We start from the raw sequence: 14132 nt of genomic DNA on the forward strand, positions 1-14132 counted from the left end.
TTATCGAAACATCTAATTAGGAAAGTACTGTTTCAGAGCAAAAGGTCCTAACAACATTTTATAGATGAGATAGGAGAGAGAGAGAGTGTGACAGAAATCCAAAGATTCAAAGTGATGGGTTAAAGGAGAGACTTGAAAAGGTTTGTGGGGGTAATATAGCAGGCTGGAGAAGTTGTCAGAGTTAAATGCAGGATGAATTGGAAGAGCAGGGGGCATAAGAACCTTAGAATCCCTAATGTGTGAAAGCAGGCCATTTGACCCATTGGGTCAGCACTGACTCTCTGAAGAGCATTCCACCCCGGCCCAGTCCCCTGAATCCTGCATTTCCCATGGCTAATCCGTCCAGACTACACGTCCCTGAACAGTACCGGCAATTTAGCATGCCCCATCCACCTAACCTGACTGTGGGAGGCAACTGGAGCATCTGGAAGGAATCCACACAGACAATGGGTGAATGCGCAAGCTCCACATAGACGGTCATCCGAGGGTGGAATTGAACCCAGATCCCTGGTGCTGTGGGGCAGCAGTGTTAACCACTGAGCTACTGAGCTGGAAGACATTGCAGAGATTTGGGGATGGAAGTGAGGGAACTCCATTTCCCATGACAAAATTAGTTGAGGTTGACAAAGAGCGAGATATAAGACTTAGGACAGGATAAGGAATAGTCTGAGTTAAAAGTTACACAGAGTTGAACTTGGGGATGGAGTCAGGAGATCTTTTAGAAAAGTGAAATTGAAGGCAGCATGGGAGGGGTGTGGGTAATTGAGTGGGTGATGTCGGGTTGCTGATGGGTAATGTTTTGATGTGGACTTTAGCAGCAGATTGATGGTAGGGAATTGAAGTACAGTTCAGTATTCAGAATGACGCTGAGGTTACAACACTGTCAGGCTGATTTTGGTTGGGTATCCAGGGAATGGAGTAAGGGAACTGGAGGCCAAAGAATGGTGTTTCCGACTGGGAACGTGGATTGTGACAGCTTTGGTTTCAAGACACTCAACTCTGATCAGTTTTGGCCCATTTGTAATCTGATATTAGACACCCCCATCAGAGAACGCCTACCTTTTTACCTCTGACTGACATGGAGGAAAAGCTTGAACTGGACAGTTAAAAGTTAATGAGGGATAAATCAAATTTCACTGTAGGTTTGTGAGTAGCTCAGTGGGTAAGTACAGGAGAGCACTGAGCCATGTAAACAGAAGATGGGTCAGGCGGCTAAGGAAGGCCTCTGCTCCCCTTAGCTCAATGAGAGGGAATAGCAATGCTTGAGAAACTCTGTGTGTGTTTGAGAATGAGGCAGGATTCCCCTGTCACACCAATATCAATGAAGGGTCTGCTGCAATACTCTGAAGAATTTCAGTGGGTGTAATGGAGGGGTGGTTTCTAGTGTCTGGTACTGTCATCCATTAGCTCAAATGTACTCCAGAGAATTGCTGAAGGTTTTCTTAAAGTGCTTAATGGAATAGCCCTGCCAACAACAACCTTTAACTTAAAAAAACTGTTCTGAAGCACTTAACAACAGTGTACCAGATTTTAAAGAAACATTTCTGAAACCAAGCGAAGCAAAGGTAAACTGGGTCAGAAGTTTGAAGGTTTGTTGAAGAGGTATGTTTTAAGGAGCATCTATAAAGGGAGTGTGTGTGTGTGGTGGAGGTATTTACAGAGAGTATGAGGGCCACGGAAGCTGAAAACAGCTCACTGAGTTGGAGAGTTTAAAAGGGTGACGCAGCAGCACAGAACTGGAGGATTGCTGCGATCTGAAAGGCACGGAGAGCTGGAGGAGGTGGAGAGGAGAAAGAGCGTAGAGATAACGCAGTAGAATGATTTGAGGGTCCTTTACAACAGCATGTAATTTCACGAGGATTTTCCTTGTGTCTGTTTAATTTCAGATGATTAGTGCTGCAGTCATTCCACAGTGGCACAAGGATGAGCTGAGGGACAAGCTGAAGTCACTAAAGAAGTTTATGGATAATCTGGATAGAGCCAGTAAAGCTGACATGCTGAAGAAGGTGAGTGATCAAATCCATGATGGTGTAGGAGCTAATCCCTCTCTTGAATAATATTTACTGAATCACTCCCAAACCTTCATTGAGAAACGACACTGAATGTTCTTTTTATGGAAGCTCTGATGTTTCTCTTCATAAGTTTTTACTGAATGGTCTGTCATGGAAAGCCATGAGATGAAGGATAGTACTGGAGGCAGTCTTTAGTGGTTTTGCAGTTTTGTGAAGCATATTAACACTTATCTTTTATCTGGGCCGTATCAGTTTATGTGAGTGTCTGTTTAAGTGAAATCCCAGTTAATGTCCACCACCTGCTTATTATTAAACATGATTAATTTACAATCCATACAATGTCACGGTGCAGAAGAAGGCAATTGACTGATGTATTCACACCAGTTTTTAGTGTCATCCTTCTGTAATTCTGCACATTGTTTTTATTCAAACACCAATCTAATGCCTTCTCAAATGCCACCATTAAATCTGCCTCTGCTGTACTTCTGCTCTCAGTTTATTGCTTCAAAGTTTTGTATAATGCAGTCTCTGAAATTGTCCCCTGAAATTGTCCTGTGAATCAAGGAGAGCAAGGGTCCTCATCCCTATTCCTGGGGAAATCCCCAACAAGCCTTCCTTCAACCGGAAAGATCTCCGTTTACTATTGCTTTCTGTTTCCTATCATTCAGGCAATACTTTAATCTACATTGCTGCTGTCCCCTATATTCCATGAGTTGTAACTATACCCAAAGGTCTGTTATATGACATTTTATCAAGTCCTTTTTGAAAGCTTACGTACACCACATCACAGCGTTACCCTCATCAAACCTCTGTTACCTCTTCAAAGAGCTGTCGCAAGCTGGTTAAATGTGATTTTCCTTTAAGAAATCCATGCTGGTTCTCCCTAGCTAACCCACGTTTGTCCATGTGGCTATTAATTCAGTCTCGAACTTTTACTTCTGAAGTTTCCTCCCTACCTGTTAAACTAACAGGTTTGTAATTTCTGAACACTTCCTTGCATTGTTTTTCTGCAAGGACATGCTGTTTGCAAGTCTCAGTCCTTTGGCACCAACACCAAGTCCTGAAATCCCCTGAAAGACTGTTGCCAGTGCCTTTGTAATTTTCACTCTCTCCCACTTCTATATCATTGAATGCATCATAACTGGTCCAGCTGCCTTGCCAACTCTTTTAAGTACCAGCAGCTCATCGAATACCACCTTATTATCAATTTTGAACACTCCTAGTGAATGAGTTTCTTCCTCTATCACCATTACCTGGGTAGCATTGGCTGCTTTGGAAAAGAGACGTGTATAATATTCATTTAATACCTCAGCCATGCCCTCACCTCCATGTGAAAATTCCCTTTTCAGTCTTTGATTGACTATGCTTCTCCTCTGATCATCCTTTGTGCCTATGGAAGACTTTGGAATTCTGTGTGATTTTTAGTTGCCAGTCCCTTTTCATTCTCCCTCTTCTCTTATTGGCTTTTTAACCCTGAACTTTGCTCAGGACCACTCACTCAATGTGTGCACTGTACCCCAGTGTTAGACACTATCCCTACCAGTACTGTACCCCAGTGTTATGCAGCGACAGACCTGTCCCCACCAGTATTGTAGCCCAGTGTTATACAGCGGCAGACCTGTCCCCACCAGTACTGTAGCCCAGTGTTATACAGCGACAGACCTGTCCCCACCAGTACTGTACCTCAGTGTTATACAGTGACAGACCTATCCCCACCAGTACTGTAGCCCAGTGTTACACTGACAGACCTGTCCCCACCAGTACTGTAGCCCAGTGTGATAATAGGGATGCTGTTATATTACATGTCTATCTTGGTTCCATCTGGAGTTTCATAGATCTTGCAGGGCTGCAGCAGGACCATGAATTGATTTCAAACGAAGGATGAGCATTTTAAAATGAAGATGCTTCACTGGAAACCAATATACCACACAGGGACGATGGGTGGATAGGAATTGCTGAGAGTTAGTAAACAGGCAGAAGAGTTTTATGAGCTAGAGTTCATTTGTGTATCTGTGGTATTCAGGCAGAGCATGGTCAGAAAGAAGTGGAAGTAGGTGATGTAAGTGATGACACAAGGCTGGCAGAAGTAATAAAGACCAACGTATAAATTTCCTTTTCGTTCATCTCCCTTTCATTCTCCAAAGAACCTAGTTTTTAATATCTGTGTCGTTGTGCTTGAATCTGTCGCTGTATTTGCCAGGATCACCTTCATATAATGAAGTACCAATAGTCTGATCATTCACACAATTGGATTAAAAGCAGGAATAGGCTATTCAGCCCTTCACGTTTTCTCTGCCACTCAACAGATCATGGCTGATCTAATTGAACCTCAAATCTTCATAGATGTAGGTTTGCTCGCTAAGCTGGAAGGTTCATTTTCAGATGTTTTGTCACCACACGAGGTAACATCTTCACTGATGTTACCTGATAAGGTGACGAAGCGTCTGAAAATGAACCTTCCAGCTCAGTGAGCAAATCTACATCCAGAACCTAAACCTGAGCTACAAATGTTCTCAAATCTCACTTAAATCTTCATTCCCAATAACCTTGCATCCCTGTGCTTGACAAATCAGAGTCACAGGAGAAAGTGAGGACTGCGGATTCTGGAGATCAGAGCTGAAAATGTGTTGCTGGAAAAGCACAGCAGGTCAGGCAGCATCCAAGGAACAGGAGAATCGACGTTTCGGGCATGAGCCCTTCTTCAGGAATTCTGAATTCCTGAAGAAGGGCTAATGCCCGAAACGTCGATCCTTCTGTTCCTTGGATGCTGCCTGACCTGCTTTGCTTTTCCAGCAACACATTTTCAAATCAGGGTCACAGAATTGTTATGATGCAGAACTATCAGGTATGTACCAGCACCCTGAGCATTTTAACTCAACCCTGTAATCTTGCACATTCTTCTGTCCAATGTCCTCTTGAAAGCTTCACTTGAACATGCCCCCACCACACTTTGAGGCAATGTATTCCAGACCTTAACTACTCATCGAGTGAAAATGTTTTTTCTCAAAGTTATTTTTGCAAGAACTTCCAAATCTATGCCCTTTCTTTCTTGATCCTATTATGAACAGGTACAGTTTCTGACCATCTGATCTATCTTGGCCCTTCGTGAGTTTGAACGTGATCTTAATCAGACGAAAGTGAGTATTGCAGATGCTGGAGATCAGAGTCTGAAACGTTGATTTTCCTGCTTTTCGGATGCTGCCTGATCTGCTGGAGCTTTCCAGCGCCACTCTAATCTTGACCGTTTGGTTTTTGTTCTGTTCCGGAGTGGGAACGATTTCTCTCCAACCGTTGAGTCCCGACACCTCGTGATTTTGAAAACATCGATCAGATCTCTTCTCGACCTTCTACTCTCCGATAGAAACAGCTCTAACCTCCCCAATCTTTCCTCGTGACTGAAGTTGAACAGCTGGAACCAGTCTCTGCATGCTCCCTACCGTACTCTCAATTTTCGCATAATGTGGCACCCAGAACTATACACAATATTCCAGCTGAGGTCTAACCTAACCAACCCTGCCTTCAACATATTCAAGGGTTCTGCTTCCACCACCTTTTCAGGAAGAAAGTTCCATCGATTCTCAACTCAGATTTTTTTCTTAGTTTTAAATGGGTAATCTCTGAATTTTAAACAGTGATCCTTACTCCCAAGATTTCCCCACAAGAGGGATGCAACTCTCCACATCCACCCTGTCAAGCCCCCACAGGATGTTCAGTGTTTCAGTCAGGTTACTTCTTGCTGTTCTAAGCTCCATTGGATACAAGCTTAGCCTGTCCAACATTTTTTCATGAGACAACCCACTCATTCCAAGCATTCGTCTGGTAAACCTTCTTGGAATGGTTCCCATGGCATTAATAGAACATAGAACATAGAAGAATACAGCGCAGTACAGGCCCTTTGGCCCTCGATGTTGCGCCGATCCAAGCCCACCTAACCTACACTAGCCCACTATCCTCCATATGCCTATCCAATGCCCGCTTAAATGCCCATAATGAGGGAGAGTCCACCACTGCTACTGGCAGGGCATTCCATGAACTCACGACTGGCTGAGTAAAGAACCTACCCCTAACATCTGTCCTATACCTACCCCCCCTTAATTTAAAGCTATGCCCCCTTGAACATGATTCTTCCTTAAATAAAATGAGTACTCTAGGACACATCAAGGGTGCCCTGTATCACTGAAGCATAACCTCCCTACTTCTGTATTTAATTCCTCTTGCAGGGCAGCCCCTGTCTCCGCAGGTCTAGTTACTGCAGTTTCACTTAACCATGCGCCCTGAACATATAAAAGGGAATGTTCCAGAACCAGGGACCAGGAGGCTGCAGAGATGGTACATTTCCCATCGAAATGAATGGGTTCGTTCCTATCCACGGTTTCAGCGTTCTGCGGTAGGCCCTGGAACGTATCCCCTGTGGGTATGGGGGGAACTACTGTAATCATATTCCATTAGCTTACCGCGTTATTTACATATCTTAACCTGTTGCAATTCATGCACGAGGACACAAAGATTCCTTTGCAGCTCCGCTATCTCTCATCATTTGGACAGTGTGTTTTCAGGTCTCGTTATTTGTATTTGTTCATTACTTTGACAGGTACGGGAGAAGACGGAGCAGTTCATAGATACTAATCCAAACCAACCTCTTGTTGTCATGGAAATGGAAGCAGGAGCACCAGCCAAGGTGAGGAGAGCATTCTGAACAGTATTCGCAGTGGTGTTTAATTGCTGCTTGATTTGAGAGTGGATAGTGGTTTGTCTGACCTCTGTGTTGTGCTGTTCCCAACAGGTGCTGAATGAAGCCCTCAAGCTGTTTAAGGCACGCTCCCCTCAGACAGCAACAATGCTGTTTGCAGTGGACAGTGATGCAGGAACAATCACGTGCTTGTGTCAAGTGCCCCAGGTAAAGATAGTTACTTGAAAGCTACAAATTCACACCCACAAGGCCAGCATCCCTTGGGACTGATTGGATCTGACTTGCTCATTGGACAAGTTTTCTTCAAAATGTTGGATCAGACATTTTCAATTGTTAATTAAAGTTACGAAGCACAATTTATGTGCTGTTCAGAGTTTCAGCACTGAAATTTAATCAAGGGGGTTCAAATCGTTTGTACATAGTAATGACAGACTGGCGTCTAATCAAGGCGTGCAAAATATTCATACTGACAAGTGATTTGATAATGTGAATTACGAGAACAAATTGTGGTCAGTTTTTGTTATACATCTTGTGATCTGATTGAGCTCACCCCAAAGAAGCAGCTGTCCAGCTACCTGAGGTAGTGATTGAAAGAACTGAAAGTCAAAGCAATATATTGATATTTCCCTCCTCTCCCTAACAGTAGTGCAGTTGTCAGTATTGATCTGAGTTGGGATAAAGGAAAGTACAGCACCAAAAAATTGCGTCTATATAAAACATTCAAAGCTGCTACACAGGAGTATTATCAAACAAAGGTTTACACTGAGCTGTATACAGAGATATTAGGATTGGTAACATGGGCTTACTCAGAAATACCATAAGACACAGGGGCTAAAGTAGGCCATTAGGCCCATCGAGTGTCTTCAACCATTGAATTCCACTTCCCTTTATTCCCTATAAACCTTAATTCTCTTACTGAATAAAGGTCTGTCTATTTTAGCCTTGAATGTACTTAGTGACCCAACCTCAAAAGTCTGTAGGAAAAGAAGTCCTCATGAGGACTGACTACCTGTTGAGAGGGAAAACCAAATCCCCCTCATTCTGACTTAACTAGATCACCCCTTTTTCTGAGATTGTCCCCTGTGGCCCGAGACTCTCCCACGAGGGGAAAACGGTGGTAGTGGGCGGCACGGTGGCTCCAAAGATGTGCAGGTCAGGTGAATTGGCCATGCTAAATTGCCCGTAGTGTTAGGTAAGGGGTAAATGTAGGGGTATGGGTGGGTTGCGCTTCGGCGGGTCAGTGTGGACTTGTTGGGCCAAAGGGCCTGTTTCCACACTGTAATCTAATCTAATCTAACCTATCTGCATTTATCCTGTCAAGTCCTCTTAGAATCTTATGTTTTAATAAGGTCAACTCTCATTTTTTCTAAACTCCAATGAGTACAAGACCAAACTACTCAACCTCTCCCCATGAGACAGTCCCTCCATACCTGAAAGCAGTCAAGTAAACCTTCTCTGGACTGCCTCTAATGCCAATATATCTTTCCCTACATAAGAGGATTGAAACAGTTCACAGTATTCCTTTTATACTCCCCTTTGAACTACAGGCCAGCTGTCCATTTGCCTCCTTTATTTCCTTTTGGACTTGGATGCTACCTTTTGTGGCCCGCGCTCGAGAATCCCCAAATCTCTTTGCACTTTACCTTTTTCCATTTAAATGATATTCAGCTTCTGCCAGTGTGTGTAACCTTGCATTTTCCCTCACTATATTCCATCTTCCAATTTGTTTTCCCACTAACTTTATCTGTCTACATCACTCCGAAGACTCTTGTCATCCTCAGTATTTGCCCCCTCATCTATTTTTGCATCATGTGCAAACCTGGGCATTCACTTCTGTCATCCAAGTTATTTCTGTGTATTGTAAATAGTAATGGAAAGATATAGCATTGAAACTTCTGGCACGCCACTAGAGTCATAGAGGTACAGCACAGAAACAGACCCTTCAGTCCAACTCGTCCATGCCGACCAGCTATCCCAACCCAATCTAGTCTCACCTGCCAGCACTTGGCCCATATCCTTCCAAACCCTTCCTATTCATATACCCATCCAAATGCCTGTTAAAAGTTGTAATTGTACCAGCCTCCACCACTTCCTCTGGCAGCTCATTCCACACACGTACCACCATCTGAGAGAAAACCTTGCCCCTTCTTAGGTCTCTTATATATCTTTCCCCTCTCACCCTAAACCTATGCCCTATAGATCTGGACTCCCCCACCCTAGGAAAAAGACTTTGTCTATTTATCCTATGCACGCCCCTCATGATTTTATAACCCTCTATAAGGACACACCTCAGCCTCCGACGCTCCAGGGAAAACAGCCCCAGCCTGTTCAATCTCTCCCTACAGCTGAAATCTTCCAACCCTGGCAGCCTGTGCCCGAAACGTCGAATCTCCTGTTCCCTGGATGCTGCCTGACCTGCTGTGCTGTTCCAGCAATAAAGTTTCAACTGTTCAATCTCTCCCTACAGCTGAAATCTTCCAACCCTGGCCACATCCTTATAAATCTTTTCTAAACCCTTTCAAGTTTCACAACATCTTTCCAATAGGAAGGAGATCAGAATTGCACGCAATATTCCAAAGTGGCCTATCCAATGCCCTGTTTACAGGTTGACATCCCAAAATTTCCCCCTTAGCTACAACTCTTTTATCGTCTTTTGGTTAGCCAGTCATGTATCAATGCTGCACCATGGGATCTTTATTAAGTCGACATATGTGCCTTTTGAAAATCCAAAAACATTACATCTACTTGTTCACCTTTATCTACTCTACTCATTACCCCTTGACAGAATTCTAATAAATTTGTCAGCTGTGGTTTCCTCTTAAAGATGCTGTGCTGGCTTAATTATAAATTCCAGTATTTTCCTGGTGACAGACGTAAAGCTAACTAGCTTCAAGTTAATTTCTTTCTCGTCTCCCTTTTTAAACAGAAGCTTCAACTTTCCAATCATCTGGGACTTTTCCAGAATCGAAGGATTCTTAGAAGACAACCGCCAGGGCATCCACTATCACTCTAAAATCAAGGGATTTATTGGCCTTCCATCACATTATTTTCCCAAGTATTTTGCCTCTCATGATGGCAATTTGTTTTTATTCTCTCCCCAGCCCTATGAATATTCATTATTTAATGGGGTCAGTTTTAAGAAGCGATGTGCAGAGAGGTATAGGGCATCCATTGCAGTGTTACAGCAGCTGAAGGAATGCCTGCCAATGGTGGAGCGACAAATGGTAGGGATTGGAGGAATGAGGTGAACTTGCTTAAGTCTCTACATGTCGAGAGCAATGACATTTTGTTAATCTCCACCTGAAGATGCAAACTGTCGGCAGTAATGATTCTGTGTCCTTTGACACTTCATCCTTGGAATTATTCCTGATCTGTTAGTGCGTTTTGTTGGACTGTTGCACCGAAGGGGGGGTATCACATTCAAAACTAGTCCTGTCGTCACCTGGTCTCAACCCTTTCACCATACATGACCCAGCAACCACTGATCTGCAGTCAAGGGCGGTGTCTCTGGCTGAGTTTTACCTTCATTGATCATAAGGAGCTGATTTCAGTTGTATCCCATCCATGTATTTCCTGAGACCGTAGGAATAAAAAACTTTGGAGCCTTCAGAGCTTTCTCTGGCTGTTCAGTAGCTGTTATGACACTGTCGTCTATCAGATACTGAACCTGTGGTCCGTACGTTGTGAAAAGCCCATCTTATAAGCAGCAGGTTGCTGAGTTTTCACTGATTCTCCCTTTTTATGTCTAACTTTTTCAGGAGGTGGTGAGCAGGGGCCTGAAAGCCAGTGACTGGGTCAACCACATCTTGGACCAGCTGGACGGAAGAGGAGGAGGAAACGACATGTCAGCTCAGGCCACGGGGAAGAATATCAACAGCCTGGACAAGGCACTGAAGCTGGCGACTGAGTTTGCAGAGCTTAAAATAGGAGACCTCAAAAACTAATCACAAACGTCGCAGTTAGATGTGACTTGAAAGTCCGTCCATGGGGCTAGGACCCACCTACTCCATGTCTGGGGCCACCACTGCCGAGGGGTTCATGTTCCCCACTGTCAGAAATGCTGTCTTGTTAATGCTAAGACCATGAACTTCTGTCCCGCTAAGTCAGTAGAACATCTTAGTAATCGATGGTCTCTTAAAATCTTCTAACTGTTGCAGAAAGGGACTGGCCATGAGAAAATCTGTATTTGCCTATTTAAAATGGCTGTAATTCATTAAAAATATTTGCACCCATAAGCTTAAAATAATACTGGTCACAGATTTGGAGTGTGTTATTTATTCTCAGATTCAGATCACCTGTCTCTTGTTCATTGTCTCATGTGATTATGCAGTCATTACTTAGTCATTCGTGACCATTATTCAAGAGACTATAAACAATGAAACCTCTTCATTATATGAACTGGATATTGCGATCGTGCTTAAGACTCCACATGGACTTCTGTAAACTTCTATACTGTAGATTGATTCAGACTTTGGTGAAACACAACTAATTAGGAATTGATTTGCTCAACATTGTGTGTGAACTAACATTTATTCTGGGTATAGGTTTGCTCGCTGAGCTGGAAGGTTTGTTTTCAGATGTTTTGTCACCTTGCTAAGTAACATCTTCAGTGAGCCTCTAGCTGAAGCACTGGTGTTATAGACCGCTTTCTATTTGTTTGGGTTTCCTTGGGTTGGTGATGTCATTTCCTGAGGTGATGGCAAGTCCTAGGGTGATGTCATTTCCTGTTGTTTTTCTCAGGGGGTGGTAAATGGAATCCAAGTGGATGTGTTTGTTGATAGAGTTCTGGGTAGAATGCCATGCTTCTAGGAATTCTCGTGCATGTCTCTGTTTGGCTTGTCCTAGGATGGATGTGTTGTCCCAGTCGAAGTGGTGTCTGCTCATCCATATGTAAGGATACTAGTGAGAGTGGGTCATGTCGTCTTGTGGCTAGTTAATGTTCATGTACTTTGGTGGCTAGTTTTCTGCCTGTTTGTCCAATGCAGTGTTTGCTACACTACACATAAAGACCCTATACAGACAACAAGCAAAACTAATGTCCTTTACAAAATACGTTGCAATAACTAACAAACACTCCACTCTGTACATCATTACCCCATAGGTCTTGACATCTTTTCCCTTTGAATGTTGGGAGAGAAGAGTGGGGGGGGGGGGGGCAAGAGAAGAGAATAGTGGGGGGTAGAGAAGGGTTGGGGGAGGAGGAGAAAAGGGTGGGGGGAGGAGAGAAGAGTGCGATGGATCTTGTTATGAAAGGGGTTGAAGCTCAACTCTGGATCAAGTACAATACTGAAATTATCAAACTGGAAGAGATGGATGAAATCAGTGGCAAAGTTACAAAACATGTAGCACGAACTGAAAGAGGACTTCATTCTTCCAATATTGGACTCTCTTCCTCCTCATCACTCATGGATGATGCTAATAAAAAGATTATATGTAAATGCAGGAAAGGCTGCATCCCAAAGGTGAGGATATGATGGAGAACAGAGATTTATGGTAAAGTTGCTACACTACAACAGACATAGTGCTACTGTCTTGTGGATATGAACATAGGAGGTATAGTTAGTAAGTTTGCTGATGACACCAAAATTGGAGGTGTAGTGGACAGCAAAGAAGGTTACCTCAGATTACAACAGGATTTTGTTCAGATGGGCCAATGGGCTGAGTGGAGGCAAATGGAGTTTAATTTAGATAAATGGAAGGTGCTGCATTTTTGTGGTGCTGCTTTCCTTTATTGGTCAGAGCATTGAGTACAGGAGTTGGGAGGTCATGTTGGAGCTGAACAGGACATTGGTTAGGCCATCTTTGGAATATTGTGTGCAATTCTGGTCTCCTTCCTGTTGGATGTTGTGAAACTTGAATGGGTTCAGAAAAGATTTACAAGGATGTTGCCAGGGTTGGAAGATTTGAGCTATAGGGAGAGGCCGGGGCTGTCTTCCCTGGATGTCAAAAGGTGAGCGGTGTCCTTATAGAGGTTTATAAAATCTTGGGCATGGATACGATAAATAGACAAGGTCATTTTCCGTGGGGGTGGGGGGGCAGAGCTAAAGTCATAAGTTTAGGGTGAGAGGGGAAAGATATAAAAGGGTCCTAAGAATCAACCTTTTGGGGATGAGCTGCTAGAGGAAGTGGTGGAGGCTGGTACAACTGCAACATTTAAAAGGCATCTGGATGGGTATATGAATAGGGAGGATTTAGAGAAATATGGGCCAAGTGCTGGCAAATGGGACTAGATTAGACAGGGATATCTGGTCGGCATGGACAAGTTGGACCGAAGTGTCTGTTTCTGTGCTGTATACCTCTATGACCATAATTATGGATGGTTTAACCTGAGGGTCACCATGTTTCAGGTGTGGGGAAAGGTTGAGGATTCGTATTATGGTAACCTCAGCCAGTGAACCCACAATGTTGGTATCACTCTGCATTGTAAACCAGCTGTCCAGCCTAACTGAGATTAAAATTATCAGACAGCACCATCATACAGTGCAACAGGTTTATGTGGAAACACTAACCTACAGGGCGGTGCTCCTTCATCAGGTGGTTGGCTTCATGAAGGAGCAGCGTTCCGAGAGCTAATGCTTTCAAATAAACCTGTTGGACTATAACCTGGTGTTGGGTGATGTCTAACTTTATACACTCCAATCCAACACTGGTGCCTTCAACTCCTAATCTGTTTAATGATTCACGTTGACCAGATCATTGGGCATCATTCCTGCACTCTTGCTTCAGATTAATGCAGTAGGCACCTGAAAGGACAAATAGCTTTGAAGGGTCAGTCTAAATTAGGTGTTCAGAAATCAGGGTTGCATCTTGGTACATGTGACAATAGTAAAACAAATCACATCTAACTAAATCATTGCAAGCTGGAAGAGAGCTTGCACTTCGTGCCCAAGTCGGTAGGGGGTGGAGTGGAGCGTGTAAGGCTGCAGTTGGTGCTCCCGGGCTGCGGGGGGCGGTGTTGGTGGAGGGCAGGTAGTGGGTGCCTCTGGCCTGCGGCCTGGTCGAGGCGCCGGAGCCTGGAGTGAGTCGGTGCCTCATGCCGGTGGACACGAAGCGAGTGCGGGGCCCGGAGGAATCGCAGTCGCCGCTGCTGTTTGTGGCGGGCGATGCAGGTCCGAGCTCGGTGCCGGGGAAGGCGGGGTCCCTGGGCCGGGCCCGGGCCCGGGCCGACGGGCGGTCAGCCGCGGAGCCGAGGCCGGTGTTTGCTCGGGCCGGCCTGGTGAGTCAGGCGGACGGGTCGGTGTACGCCGAGTGCGGCCTCAGTAAGCTGCTGTGCGCCGTGTACGGGCCCCGGGAGAGCGACAGGAAGGAGGAGCGGCGACTGAGCGGAGCCACCCTGGGCTGCGAGTTCAGGTCAGTCAGGGCCAGGGCCGGGGCCGGGGGAGGGTCTGAACATACACCCCCCTCCCCCCATATACACCCCCCTCCCCCCA

The 14132-nt window shown here is 44.7% G+C and overlaps 2 protein-coding genes across 4 annotated transcripts in view; both read left to right on the plus strand.

Moving 5' to 3' along the window:
• Positions 1–10948, plus strand: part of aars1 (alanyl-tRNA synthetase 1) — a 51168-nt gene extending 40220 nt beyond the window's left edge. For all 3 annotated transcript variants that reach the window (XM_043707357.1, XM_043707358.1, XM_043707359.1), the window contains exons 18-21: positions 1887–2006; positions 6604–6690; positions 6796–6909; positions 10461–10948. In XM_043707357.1, the coding sequence (XP_043563292.1) occupies positions 1887–2006; positions 6604–6690; positions 6796–6909; positions 10461–10646 (507 nt within the window). In that variant the 3' untranslated portion in view covers positions 10647–10948. The remainder of the gene's footprint in view (positions 1–1886; positions 2007–6603; positions 6691–6795; positions 6910–10460) is intronic.
• Positions 10949–13640: 2692 nt separating this feature from the next.
• Positions 13641–14132, plus strand: part of exosc6 (exosome component 6) — a 9212-nt gene continuing 8720 nt past the window's right edge. Inside the window, exon 1 of the mRNA XM_043707360.1 lies at positions 13641–14052. Within this exon, the coding sequence (XP_043563295.1) occupies positions 13736–14052 (317 nt within the window). The 5' untranslated portion in view covers positions 13641–13735. The remainder of the gene's footprint in view (positions 14053–14132) is intronic.

Source organism: Chiloscyllium plagiosum, chromosome 17 (genome assembly GCF_004010195.1).
Source record: "Chiloscyllium plagiosum isolate BGI_BamShark_2017 chromosome 17, ASM401019v2, whole genome shotgun sequence".
Taxonomy (NCBI): domain Eukaryota; kingdom Metazoa; phylum Chordata; class Chondrichthyes; order Orectolobiformes; family Hemiscylliidae; genus Chiloscyllium; species Chiloscyllium plagiosum.